The sequence below is a fragment of the Octopus bimaculoides genome, chromosome 8 (assembly GCF_046866305.1).
Source record: "Octopus bimaculoides isolate indiv1 chromosome 8, ASM4686630v1, whole genome shotgun sequence".
Classification (NCBI taxonomy): Eukaryota; Metazoa; Mollusca; class Cephalopoda; order Octopoda; family Octopodidae; genus Octopus; species Octopus bimaculoides.
In genome coordinates, this window is record NC_142935.1 from 78,002,408 (window position 1) to 78,022,407 (window position 20,000).

The 20,000-nt window shown below is 36.0% G+C and overlaps 1 protein-coding gene across 2 annotated transcripts in view; it reads right to left on the minus strand.

The window, feature by feature from the left end:
* LOC106867428 (MAM and LDL-receptor class A domain-containing protein 1) overlaps positions 1 to 20,000 on the minus strand; it is a 378,762-nt gene that overhangs the window by 196,181 nt on the left and 162,581 nt on the right. For both annotated transcript variants that reach the window (XM_089356706.1, XM_089356704.1), the window contains exons 5-7: positions 14,871 to 14,946; positions 13,751 to 13,868; positions 8,410 to 8,585 (exon numbers count right to left, since the gene is read on the minus strand). In XM_089356706.1, the coding sequence (XP_089212832.1) occupies positions 8,410 to 8,585; positions 13,751 to 13,868; positions 14,871 to 14,946 (370 nt within the window). The remainder of the gene's footprint in view (positions 1 to 8,409; positions 8,586 to 13,750; positions 13,869 to 14,870; positions 14,947 to 20,000) is intronic.

Below are 20,000 nucleotides of genomic sequence, written 5' to 3' on the forward strand. Positions count from 1 at the left end.
TATGTATGTGTATATATATTATAAACTATATAAAATTAATTTACAAATGTATCGTTAATTCTATTATTATCCAATGTAACATACTTAGTATGTCCTTTGATTAATTTTAATCCCTCGGCTATTTAAATGCTAATTTTTAGCCTGCTGTAGCCTGTATCATTGATTCTGTTATTATCATTCTTAAATTAGTTACATTGGATAATAATAGAATTAACGATACCTTTGTAAATTAATTTTAATAAATTTTATTTCTCGTAAATCTGTAACGAGGTTATTTTACACTGGTAAGCTGCTATAATTTCGGCGCGAAATGAATCAGTAGCGGCACACACTTCAGAAGGATAGGTTGGGAATCTTTTATCTTAGTAATGCGTACTGAAGAATCTAAGGCTTATTGTGCCAATGCAGAAACTAGTCCACGTGAATCTAAATATTTAAATGTACGTAAGTAGATTGTCTTCACCAAATTTACCTTCGTTTGATTTCTGTAGTTATCACCAGTGTATTTTTGGCGATTTAATAACGATTTAATAACGAGTTTAATAACGAGGTCGACATATTTAGTATGTCCTTTGATTAATTTTAATTATAAACTATATATATAGCTGTATATATATTGCTATATATGCAGCTATATATAAATATAAATATAAATATATATATATATATATATATATATATATATATATATATATATATATATATATATATATATATATATGTATATATATATATATGTATATATATATATATATGTATATATATATATATATATATATATATATATATATATATATATATATATATATATATATAGCAATATATATATATAGATAGATATATATAGCTATAAATATATACAGATATATATATTTATAACTATATATGTATACGTATATATATAAATATATATATATAGATATATATATAAATAGCTTTGTATATATATATATATCATGTAACCTCGTGGGCATCGCTACCATTTTCCTCTTTCTCCGTTCTTCCATTCTCCGAACTTTCCATCTTTCCGACGAAGGGCTACGCCCGAAACGTCATACACTCTCTCTTTCCTTTCCTGAGCGTCCAATAATACTATCCATATCACGTCCTCACTTTGTTGTTTTTTTGTTATTGTGTTTTTGAACTATATATATATATATATATATATATATATATATATATATATATATATACATATATATATATATATATATATATATATATATATATGTATATATATATGTATATATATATATATATATATATATATATACATATATATATATATATATATATATATATATATATATATATATATATATATATATATATATATATATATATATATATATATATATATATATATATATATATATACATATATATATATATATTTATTTATTTATTTATTCTCCCCCACCTGACATGGTCCAATCAAGAGTTTTGATGGCACATCTGGTGTATAAGAGAATTTGACATAGCTGCCCTAAACTGCGTCTCATTACGAGCCATTGGTTCGTCTGGTACCGTGGAGAGGAAAGTGTCAAGTTTTGTCTTGAAGACCTCCGTATCCATGTCTTGCATGTCTCTCAAATGTTTTGGCAGGGCATTGAAGAGCTGAGGTCCTCTGAAACCGAGGCTGCTGCAGTATCTCGTTCTTATGTGAGATGCAGTGGACGGTACCTTTGGCACCATGCAGTGGCGACCCGTGCGGGCGTTCCTGTAGTACTTGATGCCAAAGTTTGGCACCAGTCCTTCCAGTATTTTCCATATGTATATTATTATATGTATCTTTATATATGTATATATATTTGTACATATATATATGTATAGATATATATATATATATATACACATATATATATATATATATATATATATATATATATATATATATATATATGTCTTTATATATGTATATATATTTGTACATATATATATGTATAGATATATATATATACATACATACATACATATATATATATATATATATATATATATATATATATATATATGTGTGTGTGTGTGTGTGTGTGTGTGTGTGTGTGTGTGTGTGTGTGTGAAGCCGCATAGCTCAGTGGTTAGAGCATCAAGCTTACGATCGTGAGGTTGTAAGTTCGAATCTCGGACCGAGCTGTTGATAGAATGGACAAGTACTTAAGGAAGAAAATTTTGCGGAAGTAACAGATGTTACAAAAATGGGGATGGACCTGTCAAACATGGAGAAATACGAGAAGATGGCATGTAGGATAGGTGGTGACGTTAAGTTGTCACCATCCCAGAAAGTATTGGAAAAGTATTGGAAAAGTATTGGATAAGAAAACAGTAATATATAAGCTGTACTCAGTGGAAGAAAAGAAAATTGAAAATGTTGAGGCAGAAATAATAGAAAAGGCGTTGTGTTCCGTCTTGCAAGATATAACATATCTTGCCAGAGGAAGCAGATACGGAACAATTGTTGTTCATATCAAGTCAGAAGGAAAAGCAAAAGAACACGCAGTAACCACAGTAAAGTCGGATAAAGTGCTCCTTCTTCCCACTTATCTTGGAAGAAGGGCTTCCAGGATTAGGGTGGAGGGAATCTCACCGGAAACAGATGTGGCTTGGGTTGCGGCGGCAGTTCTTCTAGGAAGTAAAGAAGAAATAGCCATCCTCCAAACCACGAAAACAGAAAATTCAGTGTGGAAGGCCCAAACATTGGACCTGATCATACGGGTCACTGCTGAAACACTGGAAAATGTGGTGGAAACGGTGATCATTGGAGATGTAGGGTTGAGAGTGTGTGTGGAGGGCAGAACCCCTCGTTGTTTTAAATGTGGCCAAAAAGGCCACATTAGAGCACACTGCCCTCTGCAGAAGCCGAGAAGTCCGGAGGAGGTTAGAAAGGAGCCGGAGAATGTGCAACAGGAAGAAAAGAGAAACGAAGAACAGTGGATGGTAACTGAAAGAAGAAAAAGGAAGAGGAAGAAAGGACAGATTGAATTAGAACCCCAAACCATACCCACCCCACCCATTCCCTCTCTGACCCACCTTCCCCCACAGACATCAAACCCACCCATTCCCCTCCTACACAAAGCAAGAGAAAAAAGAAATACAAACACACAAGGATCAACAAACTCCCCCTCCCACTGAAAATTGTTTCGCGTGTATGATGGTTGAAGGTGTGGACAAGGAACTGCTCAATAAGATAACAAAATGGAAGACTGCAAGATTTGTCCATGTCAAAGGATGGACAAATATTGATGGATGGCACTCATGTGTCCTGGTGTCCGAAAGCTAAAAAGACGAAATATTGAAATTCAAGAGGGGTTATAAGTGTTGGAAGGTGAATTGTGATTTAAAGACAATATAAAGTACGAGAAACTGACCGAGAAATACGGTATAGATATTTTAAAGGACTCGGGATTTTAAAAGGAAGCAAGTGATGCTGCTTGAGGTGGGGCAAGTAGCTCATTTTCATTATCATTTATGTATGTCATACGTTTTAATTTTTAATGTTTTCATTTTTATATTCCCCACATGTTTGTATTGTCCCCTCTTCGTTGGCCCCTTGTGGATAATAAAAGATCAGCTGGATACATTTGGTGTTTGTCTGGTATGTTGATTTTTTTTTGTTCATTCTTATGTGCCTTGATTATGCCTGCACTGACGATTAGAAAGTGTATTTTGTACACAATGTATGAAATCATATATGATTTGCGGCTGAATCTGTTTTTAAGAGTTCGGTTCAAGATTTCCATTCCCTCGCATTCGGTACACTATATTCATTACGGTGGTTTTGACTTTAAGAGTCCCTCATAGCGTGAGGCATTTACGTATAGTAATGCCCTTAATATAAATAAATATACAGTTCTATATTTTAAAAATGAGGAATTATGTACATTATTTACAATTGACGGGTATTTGTCCTCATCTTGTTCGTTGTTTACATAACATTTCGGCTGATATACCTTCCAGACTTCATCAGGTGTCTTGGGGAAATTTCAAACCTGGGTTCTCATTCCTAAGGTATTTTTCGATGTTTTTGTTGTTGTTGTTGTTGTTGTTGTTGTTATTGTTGTTGTTATTATTATTATTATTATTATTATTATTATTATTATTATTATTATTATTATTATTATTCAGGTCACTGACTGGAATCAAACTCGGATTCTTGGGGTTAGTAGCCCGCACTCTTAACCACTACGCCATATGCCACTCTTAACTACTACTCCACATGCCCGTGGGCATATGGCATAGTGGTTAAGAGCGCGGGCTACTAACCCCAAGAATCCGAGTTTGATTCCAGTCAGTGACCTGAATAATAATAATAATAATAATAATAATAATAATAATAATAATAACAACAACAACAACAACAACAACATCGAAAAATACCTTAGGAATAAGAACCCACGTCCGAAATTTCCCCAAGACTCCTGATGAAGATTGTATGGTATATCAGCCGAAACGTTGTAACAACAAACAAGGTGAGGACAAATATCCGTCAATTATAAATAACGTAAATAATATAAATATATTTATAGAGAATAATTATGAATTTTTTCCCTTATGAGGTTTTTCACGCTGACTACTTGATAAATTCTTATAAAGATGTTATCCTATTTTTAAATTTTAAATTTAATCGGAATAAATTCAGTGCTGAATTATTCTGGATATACATGTGTACCGAGAAGCAATTCGAAAGCCCACCTCTTACATAGACATGTAAGAGTGGACAGTTCTATGTACTATGCTGGATACATTTGGTGTTCGTCTGGTATGTTGATTTTTGTTCATTTTTCTGTGTCTTAATTATGCCTGCACTGACGATTAGAAAGTGTATTTTGTACACAATCTATGATTTGCGGCTGAATTTGTTTTTAAGAGTTCGGTTCAAGATTTGCATATCCTCGCGTTCAGTACACTGTATTCATTATGGTAGTTTTGACTTTAAAAGTCCTTCATAGTGTGAGGCATTTACGTATAGCAATGACCTTAATATAAATAAATATATTTCAAGGGAATAATTATGAATTTTTCCCTTATGAGGTTTTTCACGCTGACTATTTGATAAATTCTTATAAAAATTTTATCCTATTTTTACATTATATATATATATATATATATATATATATATATATATATATAGCTCTGTGTATACATATGTATATATAGCTATATATATTGCGATATATATATATATATATATGTAGTGAAAACTTCTCTCACTAGTATATATATTAACAGGCGAGCGTAGTAGAAAGCAACTCTTTCCCTGTCATCACCTGACTTACTATTATTTGAGCGGCAATTGTTTCCACTCCATTTGCCGCCAGGACGCAAATCGACCAACCGTAGCCACTAATAAGGTCACGTGATAGAGTGTTTTTCTGATGCTTCTCTGGAGCCTATCTGTATCTATAAATAGCCTGCTAGATACCCGCCAATTCGTCGCGGCTCAGATCTTCTGAGATCTGAGTCGTAGACCACACAGAGCAGCAGCCAGTTCCAGCAACGACATCAACAACCACTTCAACTACGTACTACTAGCATCGCCGCCAGCGTCAACATGACTTCTACACGTACACAAGCTACCAACAGCTACCAAACAGCCACCGCAGCTTCTCAACCCGGTTTGTGTGAATCGCCTCACCACGAAATTAACAGCCAGAATTCAGCCTGCGAAGAACATCTGTATTCAAGGATCCGGCCCGACATAGAAGCCCCAACATCACGACGAGTGACCGCTCTGCCTTAACCTTAACTTCTTACATACAGACCTACAATCTAACTGTGTACCTCAACAGAACTGGTATTTCCTTATCCATGTTACTGACTCTTAAATATACTCTGTAACTCTTACATACACATACATACATTTGTATACACACTCTTTTGTTTACATGACGGCCAGTCTTATATTGTGTTTTATTATGTCGCATTCACTCACACACAGACATACAGTTTAATGCTCCAATAAATCTTACTGTTATACATCTTTATCAGTTGAGTCATTTTCTATTTTGTAGATCAATGACTTTGTAGCACTTTGAAATCTATATATTTTCGACAGCAGTTTAGGAACGACATCTAGCCAACCAATCAACTCCACGCTGATAAAGAGCAATAACCCAGGAAGCGGTCCGTGGATGCGAAGTTGTACTGGGTGTAGGTGCTGTTCTCCTCTGTTCGAAAACATAAGGACACGGAATTTTTTGTCGCATAGCCAACTGGAAAGGATGTTTCTTGGAGCTAAAAAACAGCAACATTCGTCCCATCCTGGGACTGCCACATCGTGTTGGGAAAACGTCATTACTATATAATATATAATATATATATATATATATATATATATGTGTGTGTGTGTGTGTGTGTGTGTGTGTGTGTGTGTGTGTGTGTGTGTGTGTGTGTGTGTGTGTGTGTGTGTGTGTGTGCGTGTGTGTGTGTGTGTGTGTATGTATGTATGTATGTATGTATGTACGTATGTGTATGTACAAATGTATGTATATGTACATATATGTGTGTGTTTGCGTGTATATACAAATACACATACACTATTTGTGCGATATTTTCAACCGAGACATTATAATCGTATCTGACTCTTCAAGTGCTCCAGTTCTGTGTATGTATATATATTTACTAGATTGCTGACATTTATTAATAGCTTTTCCCATTGTGTTGATGTACCATTTTCTATCAATGAAACTGTCGGCGTTTTTGACGACACGGGTGTGCTTATATGCGTCACTGTTTCTTGTTGTTATTTACAGAATTTTCACTCGTTACTCTTTCTTCATTCAACGCAGAATACCCACATGCTTGTTTATTTACACAACACTCTGAAACTATAGTTCTTAAAACTACGGGGAAGAAGTCGGTGGGTAAGTTGATGTAATCGGTTGGCACGCTTATCGTGAATTTATATTGTGTGTTGGTTCGATTCCCGCGCGTACTAATACCCACTTATGTCCGTCGAGAGTCTATATGTCCCAATATTAGTCAATTTTCTTTAGTCAATACACGGGGAATGCTCATAAGCTTAAAGCTTGTAATTATTATTGTTTACAGAATGTTGCGTGCGTGTGTGTGATAATATCGAAATTCTAAGTTATATAATCTTTGTAGACAATCTGAACTTATTATTATGAATGTTAGCATAGATTCGAAAAAACTTTCAAGAAAAACCAAACGAAATACTTATTAGTGACTTTGTCATTGTAAATGTTACCGTCCGAAGTCCATTTTGCAAAGATTTCTGGAGAACGTATGTAATCAGTTTGGAAGGAATTTTCCGTAAAAATACCATCTTTCAAATATTTATATTTTTATATGAGCGTCCGTTGGTATTCCAGGATATTTAAAACTATTTATTTATAACGAAACATATGCCCGTGGGCGTATGACGTAGTGGTTATGAGCGCGGGCTACTAACTCCAAGATTCCGAGTTCGATTCCAAGCAGTGACCTAAATAATAATAATGATAATAATAACATCGAAAAATACCGTAGGAATGAGAACCCAGATTTGAAATTTCCCCCAAGACACCTGATGAAGGCTGGAGAGTATATCAGCTGAAACGTTGTGTTAACAACAAACAAGATGAGGACAAATATCCGTCAAATGTAAATAATGTAAATTATTTTCTTGTCGATAAGTAGGACATTCACTAAGTATCAATGAAATATCAATCTTTAGCCGTCAGGATCTGGTGGTGCGGGCGTGTGTGTAAACGCTGATGTGTGTAAACGCTGATGTGTGTAAACAACTGATTCTATGGTAGATATTTTCTAAACCTCATGTTGCTAGTTTAAGGCTGACTGCCATAAAGTGGCAGGCAAAATGACTACAAAGTAACTTTAAATCAGAAACTGTCGACAAGACTATAATTAATTATATTGTTTTAAAACAGAAACTTTTTTCTTTATACTTTTATTCCTTCATTTTTTATTCATCCTTCTGCTTGACCGGTCAACTCAAACCAAAGTTTGTTTTGTTTTGTTTGCCTTGTAATATGTAAATGTTACCATTTAAACAAATCCAACTCGATATAGGTATAAATTATCGTTAACTCAGGTTTCTACAGCATATAACTTTATGCATGAGTCCGACGAATCCATCTTCGGTTTTGTATCTGTGGCGCTTCATGTATCAATAGTTGCATTTATTGTGACATAGTAATATAGTAATGCTTATGACATAGACTTCTGTGGAAACAACTGTAAATGGATGAAATAAAAAGATTTTCTCACTCCATTCTCCTTGGTTATGATTGCAAGAACTCTGTGAACTTTTGTAGATTCGTAGACGTGTTTGCTATGTAATATACCACCGTCGGATTACCATCTGTCTGACAGCCCAGTCCCGTGGATGGGCTTAATAGTGTAAACTCCAGGGTTAACACCGAAATGAAACATTTGTATACTTACATTCTGCAATATTTTCTTTGATGATGGTAATGTAAAGATCTCTGTCGGGTCGCGTATGTTCATGCCAGAAGCCGAGGGCATGCATTAATTCATGTATAATGGTACCTTGGCTTTCACAACCATTTCCAATTGACACATCTTGTGGACCTCCACGGCGGCCTACTGGACTGTAACATCTGTAAATATTTTTAAACATTGATCGTTTTAATGTATGTACACACACGCACGCACGCGCATGCATATACTGCAATGTGGATTTCAAGAAACATGGAGAGAGAACTCAATACAAAGCACAGTAAAGGGTATGATTTAATATAGTCTGCATCATGAATTACATAATATCACCAAGAAACATATTAATAACAAAACCAAAACATCTATAATACATACAACCCTTAAGTGGTCATTATGGAAGTGTTAGCCTCTTGTCCTGTGCAGATAATTTTCCTCTAGTATACTGAGTTACTTCCCTTATATCAACCAAGTGGCAAATGTCAAAGTGACATCCTCTCAATGATTCCATCTTTGCTTAGCATATTTAAGTTTCGCTTGTTAAGATTTTTTTTGCAAATAGACTTATTATACTTGGCAGTGAGACCTGATATGGTTAACATTCAGTCAATTAAGCCTACAAGATAAACTTCCTCATTAGCCACAGCTACAGAAAACTATTCTTTTATTCTTTTACTTGTTTCAATCATTTGACTGCGTTCATGCTGGAGCACCACCTTTAGTCGAACAAATCGACCCCAGGACTAATTCTTTGTATGCCTAGTATTTATTCTATCGGTTCCTTTTCCCGAAATTACAGGGATATAAGCACACTAGCATCGGTTGTCAAGCGATGGCGCGTGTAACAAACACAGGCACACACACATAAATACGCATACATATATATATATATATATATATATATATATATATATATATATATATATACAACGGGCTTATTTCAGTTTCCGTCTACCAAATCCACTCACAAAGCGTTGGTCGACACTTACCAAAGGTTCCATGCAATAGGACCGAACCCGGAACCATGTGGCTGGGAAGCAGGCTTCTTACCACACAGCCATGCCTGCGCCTCAACATGAACTATAAAAATGACTTACTATTGTACTACAAACATTAGAGATACTATAATACACAAGTCGAGTAAATTAAGAGAAATTAAGATGTATTCCGATTGGCCAATTATGTAAACAGAGGTGATAACACATGAACAAGAAGTCAGCTCTAAAACAAAAAAAGAAAGAAAAAGCTATACCATACATTATCTTTCGCTACACTGGTATGGTAGCAAATAGGTTTAAGCAACATTGCTTCCACCAACTACTTCTGCCCAAAGAGAGTTGGAATGCAACAATGTCATCGAGTTACACGAGGCACATAAAAGTGTATGGCAGTAGCTTCGACCTTGAATGAAAGATCTTCGACAGGAATAACATACTCAATGGGTCTAAAACGTGCATCTTAAATAGTGAGTAGTAGAGGTTAATCTTGAATAACAGCAACAATTCCAGTAATTGTCTAACTATAAGATTACTTTAAGATTTTGGAAATATATACCAATGCTAGATTAAGCAGTTTACTATTGATCTAGCATACTTTCCTTTTTTATGCGTTTATTTTATCATGGATGTTCTCCACAATATACTGAATATTATTCTATCCAGCAATATATTTTTCATCAGTTCACTTTTTTCTCTTGAAGATCTGTTTTGCTAAATTTTCTTAAATGTAACGTAAATTAAACTTGTCAGCTAAGAGTGTTCAACTTTTCACAGTCGAGGCAAATGACAACCTTCTACAAATTTATATAACCTGATGTGTTTGCGTAGGATAATGCTGGTTTTATATTATGAAGCTGTTAATAATGATGCGTTAACTCGTACTTTGCCTACACAAGCGCGCGCGCACGCACACACGCACACACACACACACACACACACACACACACACACACACACACACACACACAAACACACACGCTGTTGACGTCATAAGAATTTTTATAGAATTTCAAGGGAACGTGGTACAGTAATTGCTTTCGGGCATATCTCGAAGCACGCACATAAAGCCTTAAATAATAGCATGTAACTATTGGACGGGTGTGTGTATACACTTATATATTTAAATATACACGCTCGTATGTGTGATAAATGTGTATGTGAGTGTGTGTTTTTAAATTGAACCGAATTGTGCGACACAAAAGCCAGTTTCTGTATTGATTACGCCCATTGGAATAATACTGAATGCTCCATATTGTTATTGCTATCCTTTTTAAATCTAAAGTTTTTAGATCTCTTTTGAAAAGCTAAAACCGTAGGCTGGAAGTTGACTTCATTTAGTTACCTTATTTCTGGCTTCTGTGTTGAAGTTATTCATCGCTTGGACTAACTTTTTACTTCAACCACAAACAAATATTACACCAAATATTACTAATACTTCTGTATTAGTAATATTTGGTGTAATATTTGCTAGACTCGAGGTCGATTTTGCCTTTGATCCTTTCGAGATCGATAAAATAATTACCAGTTGAGTACTGGATCGATGTAAGCCACTTAACCCCACCCTGGAAATTGCTGGCCGTGTGCCAAAATTTGAAATCGATATCTGATGTAATATAATAATTGATATAACAGACTTATATAATCTTCAGCAATTAGTTGATGTTTATGATCCAAGGTATTCCAGCTTAGACCATTCCATATGTGACTTCATTTTTAAGAAGTAAGGTGTGATTTAAGATAAATTTGGTTGCTATTTCTAGTCACACCAGCGACTATGTAGAGGCAAAGGACTTATTTCGTTTAATAATTAGAAATAGCTGGACCCGTGTAAAATTCACGGAAAACAAAAAATGTAAGCATCTGTAAACAGTGTACTGGTGCCATGAGAAATGTCTGTATATCATGACCGTCTGCCTTTACGTTCTGAGTTCAAATTCTGCCAAGGTCGACTTTGCCTTTCGTCCTTTCGGGGTCGATCTACTCAACTGGCCCCTTCCCCACAAAAGAATTCAGGCCTAGAAAAGTATATAGTGACAGTTACAGAATATAGAAAGTAATGCAACACCAATGACTATATAATCCAACCAAAATATCTCAGTTACACAAACGTAAACGGAATTACTATTTAACCTTAAAATACATTGTACATATTCAAAGAAACTTAATGTACAAATTGCAATGCAAAAGAACGAAATAATAAATGAATTTATGAATGAAAGTTTGGTAATTGCGTTTATTTCCACTACGTGACACTTATTATTGCAAACATGTTTTAACTAACCTAAACTATACTCACATACAAGTACATTCATATATATATATGTGTGTGTGTGTGTGTGTGTGTGTGTGTGTGTGTGTGTGTGTGTATGTGTGTGTGTGTGTCGAGTTGTAGCTGTAATTCAAAGAGGCCAGACTTGTCATATTCTGTGTCATATTCTGTAAGTTAATTTTATCCTCGTGTGGTAATGAAAAGTAAAAATTGACATCCAATATTTGCTGTGTGTATGTATATATGTATGAACTTTTCTTTCGATTTATGTATCTACTGTCTCTCTCACTTTCTCTCTTTCTCTTTCACTTCTTTTGTCCCTATTCTCTCCCGCTTTTTGGTTTAACTATGTGTATATGTAGCTAATGTATCTATGTATCTACTTCTCTTGCGATGTGATAAACATTTAAAAACACAAAACGAACGCCGTCACCACTCACTGTCTGTTTCACTCTCTCTCTTTCTCTCTCGCTCGCTCTCTCTCTCTCTCTCTCTCTCTCTTTCCTTCTCTCTTACGTCCTCTCTGAAACATTTAAAAACACAAAACGAACGCCGTCACCACTCACTGTCTGTTTCACTCTCACTCTCTCTCTTTCTCTCTCACTCTCTCTTTCTCTCTCACTCTCTCTCTCTCTCTCTCTCTCTTACTTTCTCTATGTCCTCCTCTCTCTCTCTCGCTTTGCCACTTCTTTGAAGTAAGTGTGACGTACACAACAGGTACGTACAAAAACAAAAAGCGTATTAATATTAATGATTATGGGTAATTGGTGAAGGGTGCGGTGCTGCTGATGATAGTGGTGAAGTGAGTGATGATGATGAAAATATGAGAGAGATTGATGGTGATGTGTGTAGTGATAGGTATGATAGTGTGGGTGGTTGTTGAGGATGTCATGGCATTGATGACGTTTGTAGTAATGCTAGTAGAGGTGCTGTAGTAGAGTTGACAGTAATTGTAGTAGTGGTTTTGGTAGCGGAGAAGTCGGCATTGGAGGGGCGTTAGTAATCGTAATGTAGTTGTGGTGGTGTTGGTAGTAGTAGTGAGATATTGGTAGCGATAGTGATGTTGGTAACAGTATTGTTAATGGAGGTGAGAGTACTAGTAATGGTATTGGTAGAGGAGGTGATGTTGTTGGTAGTAGTGGTGAACAGGCTTTTATTGTATCAGTGGTAACGTTTGTGGTGGAATAGATCCAATTGTGTCACAGCGCCAACACTGAACACTCAGTTTTTACCTCTCGAGTGAATGTCATTGACCTACTGCAATGTTTTATCAATATTTTCTCCAAGCCCACGCCTAAACTTGAACTCATGTTTTTAAACTACTAATACACTTGTCAGTGCTACAGGGTTGCCACTGCCTTGCTGGAATCAATGAATATTTTGGTGTTTTCACCATCAAAGACAACACAACACGGCAGTAACATCATAAGAAACGGCGACTTCCCAGTTATTTATCTGATACTCTACTAACTGTCTGTATCTGAGAATGAGTAGGGTAGTAATGATGAATTGGACAGTCGAGTGTCGGAAACCGTGGAAAGACGGGCTAAATGCCTTGCTCTGTGTGTAATCACGTATATCTATACTAAACTAACTACCAGTAATTTACTGAGGTTTAATTGAATCTGATATACCTCTTCCCTATTAATTGACTACCTCCTGCTAAAATTAAGAATCAACATGAGGTGTAAATCAAACCATTACAAAGCTTATAATCTAAACATATGGTGCACGGAAAGAAATATGTAAACAAATCTTCCGTCTTCTTCCATTAAGATTCCTCTTTGAATTATCGTGAATGTGGCTGAATATTCCACTGACAGTTAAACAACGTCGTCATAGTACAAGACTAGATCAACCCTTTTAAATAAATGTAGAGTCGAGTGGTTGGGTTAACAAGAAGTTTCACGCTCAAGGTTTCCGGCGACTCAGATACTATGCCGTGTTGTCGAACTTCTTAATCATTACTGTACCCATTTACACACACAGACATATGCGTACATTCAGAGGTATGCATTGATCTATATTATTGATAATTGATAAGGAACAATATTAAACTTACCCCGATATGTTTCTAATTCGTATATAATCGATTTCGTTTTGGCGTGGCTGGAAACGAACACAGCTAAATTGTTCTATCTCTTGTATAGCCAAACGAATCTGTTCCAAAGTACTGGCCGCTATTAGTCGTGGAAGAGAGAATAAGAAGCAAGGATTATTTCAAAGGAAACTCTCTTCTGAGTTGTTCAAGTAATTTTAGTGGTTGCTCTATCAAGAGAAAACTTTGGAATTGAAAAAACTTAATGAATGTTTGAAACAATTACGAGAAATGAACTGTAAATTTTGGAAGGTAAAGTGGCTTCGTACAATATTACATGTATTTTTGAAAATAGAAATAATATATCGCTAAATCTCTGAGAGATATATGCAGTAGCAGTACGATAAAGTGATAGTATGTTGTCAACTTAATGTGACAGTCCCATGGATGCTGGCTTTGTTGGGTGGAGGTGCTTATCTCCACTTTGAAAACAGAAGGGCATAGGAAATGTGTCAAGTCCAACAGGAAACGGTGTTTTCTAGGGCTAAATAACAGTAGCATTCTTCCCCTTTATGGGACTGTCACATTAAGTTGACAACATACTATTACATTACATGTGTTTGTTTAGAAGAATGCAATAGTTGTTGTTGTGTTAGTTCTGACATGGGTTGATGGAAGTACTTAAAACAGGGGTACCGTATAAACAAGGGTTCTGTATGAAACAAAGGTACTGTATGAAAGAGGGCTGGTGACTCGAATTGTATAAAACGTTTTGTTATAATTTGTGGTGCGAACTCATTTGATGCTAACAAAAACACGCGTTAAATCTTCAATGTTTCTGCTATTTACTAAGATATAAAATACATGGGACCTATGCACTAGCAATGTACCTGAAGTGAAGTCTCTCCTACAACTACAGTTGTGTTTTGCTGATTGGATATCTTGATTGTTCAGTACTATATATTGATAGTTCGACACTATGCATTAATTCAGCAGAATGACATGAAGGACAAAAAAATCTGAAACATATTTTCTTATCTAACTAGATAGATTGATAAAGAGTTTGGGCGTGAAAAATAGATGACTAGACAGAAAAAGAGAGAGAAAGAAGAGAAAGAAAGAGGAGATAATTGAAGCTACTCACGAAAGACTGTATCAACTGTAAATGGTACAACTCTTCTTAACCAAACTGTGTTGTGTTCTCTGACAGCATTTCGCCTCTGAAATAATAGACACACACCGAAACAACTAAGCTACGTATGTAGTTGTGGTTGTCACTCCAAAAAATATGGTCTCAGCTTAAAATGTTTTTATCATTGCAACAATAACAACGGCTGATGTAGTTCCTTAGCACTGAGTCAAACCTGATCCATTTTTTTTATCAGGCATAGTATATCTAGGTCTCTAAGGTCTTTGTTATCCAATGTATTCCCATTTTTTAAGACGACAGGATGTGATCTGAGGTTGATTTTACTGCTAATGCTAGCAATTCCAGCGACCGCGTAGAAACGCCACTAAACAATAAATATTCTACAAATGTCTACAACGATAGTAGAGTTAGATATGGGGCATCGTGATGGTTGGGCGACCGCTATGTATAGACATGTTATTTGTATGACATATATAGACATTTGTTGTTTAATAATTTAATGGAAGCAAAATCGGGATTAATATATGGGGTGTGGACAAGTGGAGGGCAAGAGGGTCGTCACCAACAAGCAAGTTGTGTGTGTGTGTATGTGTGAGTACGCGCGCGCGCATGCATATATATGTGTCGGCAATGCTGGAGCTCATTCTTTTTATATGGCGCTCACTACTATCGTTGGTATTCATTTTATTGACCTCGTGAAGTATTAGACATAATATCAATTTCTATTACCTAGAATCAAATCTCCAAAACCTTAATTGTAAAATGATTGTTTTTGCAGGAAGTAGTGAAAGTCATAACTTTTATACATTTTCCCAAAACTCCATTAATTCCCAATCTACCGTTTAAAAAGAGAAGGACATATTACATAGCGTAGTTCTAGATTTACTATTTTTAGTTAGAGCCATGTTTAAGTGGTCAAATACCTTGGTGATTAAACGATAAAATGAACCCCTGCATCCACATCAGAACATGTTATTATTCTCCCCACCCACGCACTCACACATAAAGACTTTACGGGCCCATGGGCCTGCTTGGTCCTACTGCTGCAATACCTATGCATCTATCTGAAGATGACGCTGGTCATCAACCAGTTCAATCAAGACTGACTCAATTCAAAAAGCAACAACAATGATTTCTCGTCAGATGATATAGAAAATAAACTCAATAGTTGTCAATTATGACGTTAGTAACGGGCAATGAAATAGCAGAATCGATAGAGTATCGAATAAATACCTTGCAGTATTTATGACCTTTTATAATCTGAGTTCAACATCTGCTAAGTCAGTTTTGCCTGACACACTTCAGTTGTTGATAAAGTACTGGAGTCAATTTAACTGAAGTTATCTTCTCCCCAAATTTGAAAAACAAGTAATTGTGTTATTTTCGAAGGTAAAATACGAACGCCACAAATCAATTTAATCACACCTGACCTTGAGCTTAAAACAAAAACAACTACAATCTCATAAATCACGACCGATAACAACAACGACACTGCCCTTTCTTAAACACAATTCTAACCTTTCGTTTTCTCTTATCGGATTATCTGATTACATACACATAAGCACACACACACACACACACACACACACACACACACACACACACTTCTCTGATCACATCAAACCAAATCCTAGTCGCGCGTTTTACCAAATCTACGTTCTGTTTATGTTGCTGCCTGAACAAAGACATCGTTTGATATTATTTATCCTCTTCTTTCATTCAACCCTTCAAAACATTTAGTTCGACATTATGAAAGTAACCTCCAGGTTTTATAGTACTTGCAATTTTATGTATTATCCCATTTCCGTTTTCCTCTTTATCCTTGTTTATTTTCTTTTAAATATTTTATTTTAATGTTTCTTTATTGTTTTTTCTTTTGGATTTTGTGTTTAATCAAATGAAATGACAGTCTTCCACCTTGTTTGTTGATCGGGGAATAAAATAGAAGAGAAAAGAGAAAAAACAATACCGTATGGCTCTTGGATAGAAATTTTATTTCACCCTTATTCCGCCAACGTCTTCCTTCATGTATTTCTATCCAGAAGACACTTTATTTACACATATATTTATTTATTCATTTATTTATTTATTTATTTATTGCTTGTTTGTCGGTTGGTTGATTGGTTGGTTGGTTGGTTGGTTGGTTGGTTGGTTGGTTGGTCGGTCGGTCGGTTGGTTTCTTATAACATTATGCGATTGTTGTTTATTACTACACGCGCACACATGTACACCTAACATACACACATACATGCATTTGGGAGAAACGCACATACGTACACCATATATTTACATCATGATTAGTCTCAACGTGGTATGTTTCGCCAAGGTGCTCAACAAATGGTCTTTCACATTACGAATTATTTGGGGTTATGATATTAAGTCGATACAATGAAAAAAAATATGTAAAAGTAGGGTGACTGTAGACCACAGTAAGAAATAAGAAAATAAACAAATCATAGGAAGGGTAGACAATCGTTGGACAAAACCACAGAATGGCTACTAATCAGTGGTTCCCAACCGATTTTAGGCCATGCCCCATCAAATCATTTCTAAAACCCTGATGCCCCCTTGTGATATTTAATTTTTGCTATTCAAAATTTGGTTAATGTTTACAATATTACCCGGAAACAAAATAAAAACAAATAGTGCAATGGATATTAAAAAAATGTGTAGGAAAGGAATATGAAAAAAAATGCGCGGAAATCAACGGGGTGGGGGGAGAAGGACTTCGGAAAATTCACAAGATCCGAGTTTTTCCCTCATAACTTTTAGAAAAAAAAAATTTTTTATATGAAATTTTATATAAATACCTTTCAACCGGCATAGATTACGATTAATAGATATTGAATAGAATAATTCGCCGTTGGAACTTTTTTAATTACATGTGTGTGTGTGTGTGTGGTAGAAATCTACGGATGCACAAACGCACAAAACAGGGAGAAAATGAAACAAATATGGACGACTTATTCAGAAACACTCGCGAGTGGGGAACAGTTCTCAAAAAAGCCCCCTTCCTTCCCCCCAAATTCCTATGCCACCACAGCAAAAACAACAACAATCACCACAGCAACAACAACAACCACAGCAGGAAGAACTGACCCAGCCTCAACCTTTAACACTCCTTAATTCAACCATAATTGATGACCTGCTTAAGGAAACGGTCAACTTCTCAGATTCCAGCTGTTCACAGCTCGTTCAACCAGAGTTTCTTACCCACCCATCAAATTTTCAACAGCAGCAACAATTTCAGTAACAAGAATTACAACAACATCAACAATTCCAACAACAACAACCACCCAAAAAACAGCAACAGATACAGCTTCACCCTACTAACACCCTCTTACAGCCTACAGACGAAACCCCAAAATATGTCGCTATTCACTACGCAAGAGGCTGTGCACCGACACTGATTGCAAATTCACTCATTTGCCAGGGACTAGACGCTCAATTCCTTTTCACAACAGCTGCTACCATCAAAGTGCACAATCTAAAAGAACGCCACTACCACCACTGCCATCATCCTCACCAAATACTTAATCAAATTTGAAAAAAAGCCACTCATGTTACACGGAACCTTAGAGTCTGCCGCTATTCCCGGCGTAACAGATTATGTCTACAGCATAATTGTCTATTTACTCATCTCCCGGGGACTCGTTGCACAAATAAAAATATAAACGGGACCCCTAACCAATACAAAACCCACAACCACAAAATTTCCAGTTCCCCAAACAGAATTCTTTTTTTAGCTATAATGAATCTGGCAAAAGAGCTACAAAAGAACATTCTAGCCATCATACAAGGCCACCACCACCCTATCGCACAAACTCTCATTGCTGCCATTAACAAGCAAATCACCAAAACAGTCAAAATCAGTTACCACTATCGCCTCAACATTTTTGCTCAATGCACCAGGCATCAGCCCTTCCACCAATACCCAAAAATGGAAGATCCAATTTATTGAGGACTAGGTTAATGACCATCCACACCATATGCCTTTTTTCGTCCTCACAGAGACCCATCTCAATAACCTTCACTTGGAAGTTCAGGTGAGAGTAAAGAATTTTACAGCTATCTGTGCAGACTGTGTCGGCAGAAGAAAGGGTGGGACCGCCATTTTCGTGCACAATTCTTTTTCGGCTGAAACAATGGAAGTATTTACCAACGGCTACTGTGAAGCAGCTTCTGTGTTTAGTAAAACCAACAATTCAATAGTAGTTGGGCTGTATAGACCACCCCTAACTCCTTTTCTACGCTTCAAGGAATGCCTCAACAGTATTAAGTGTTTCAACCATCAGTATCATGCTGACAACATATTAACAACTTCCCCAGTGTTGATAGGTCCACAAACAGTTTGAAACCAGGATTTTCTGCCTCAACCCCTGATAAGGAAGCACGGATGAGTTTTTCCTAACCCAGCTTGTTCGTGAACCAACAAGGTGTCACAAAGACACCTTGGACCTAGTGTTCAGTAACCACACTGACATTATCCTCAATATTGCAGTGGAAAAAACACCACTACTCTCAGACCATGACATGGTTCTCTGCGATCTGAGATTCTACTACCCAAAGATCAAATCCAGTGACATCTCTCCAGTCCATTCATATGGGTCTTCATAACGCAGATTTGGATGCGATCAATCATGATCTTTCACAAGTTGATTGGGCCTTCACGCACGCGCACACCCCCTCCAACATAAACACATCATGGCAGACATTTGTAGATACCGTAACAAATATATGCGCAAAACATACTCTATAAAGATCAGTATACAAATCCAAGTGCAGAATCCCTAGAAATAGAAGAGCAATTATAAGAAAAATAAAAAGAATTAAGAAAATCAACCAACTTAAATACTGCCAGCAGCAAGTCACCCATTCCACTACCATTGCATCACTCGAATCGAAAAACACACAAACTCCAAAAAAGCAGAGCAGCTGAGGAGAGTTGAGCCATCGAGAAAATAAAACTCAATCCCATTTGCAAAAAAAAAAAAAAGACATAAAGACGCTGTTTCCACTGTTGGTCCTCTGGTTGACGAGAACAACACTCTACATGATGATGCAAAATCCATGTGTGAGATACTGCAGAGACAATACTGCTCTATCTTCACTAACCCTAATGCG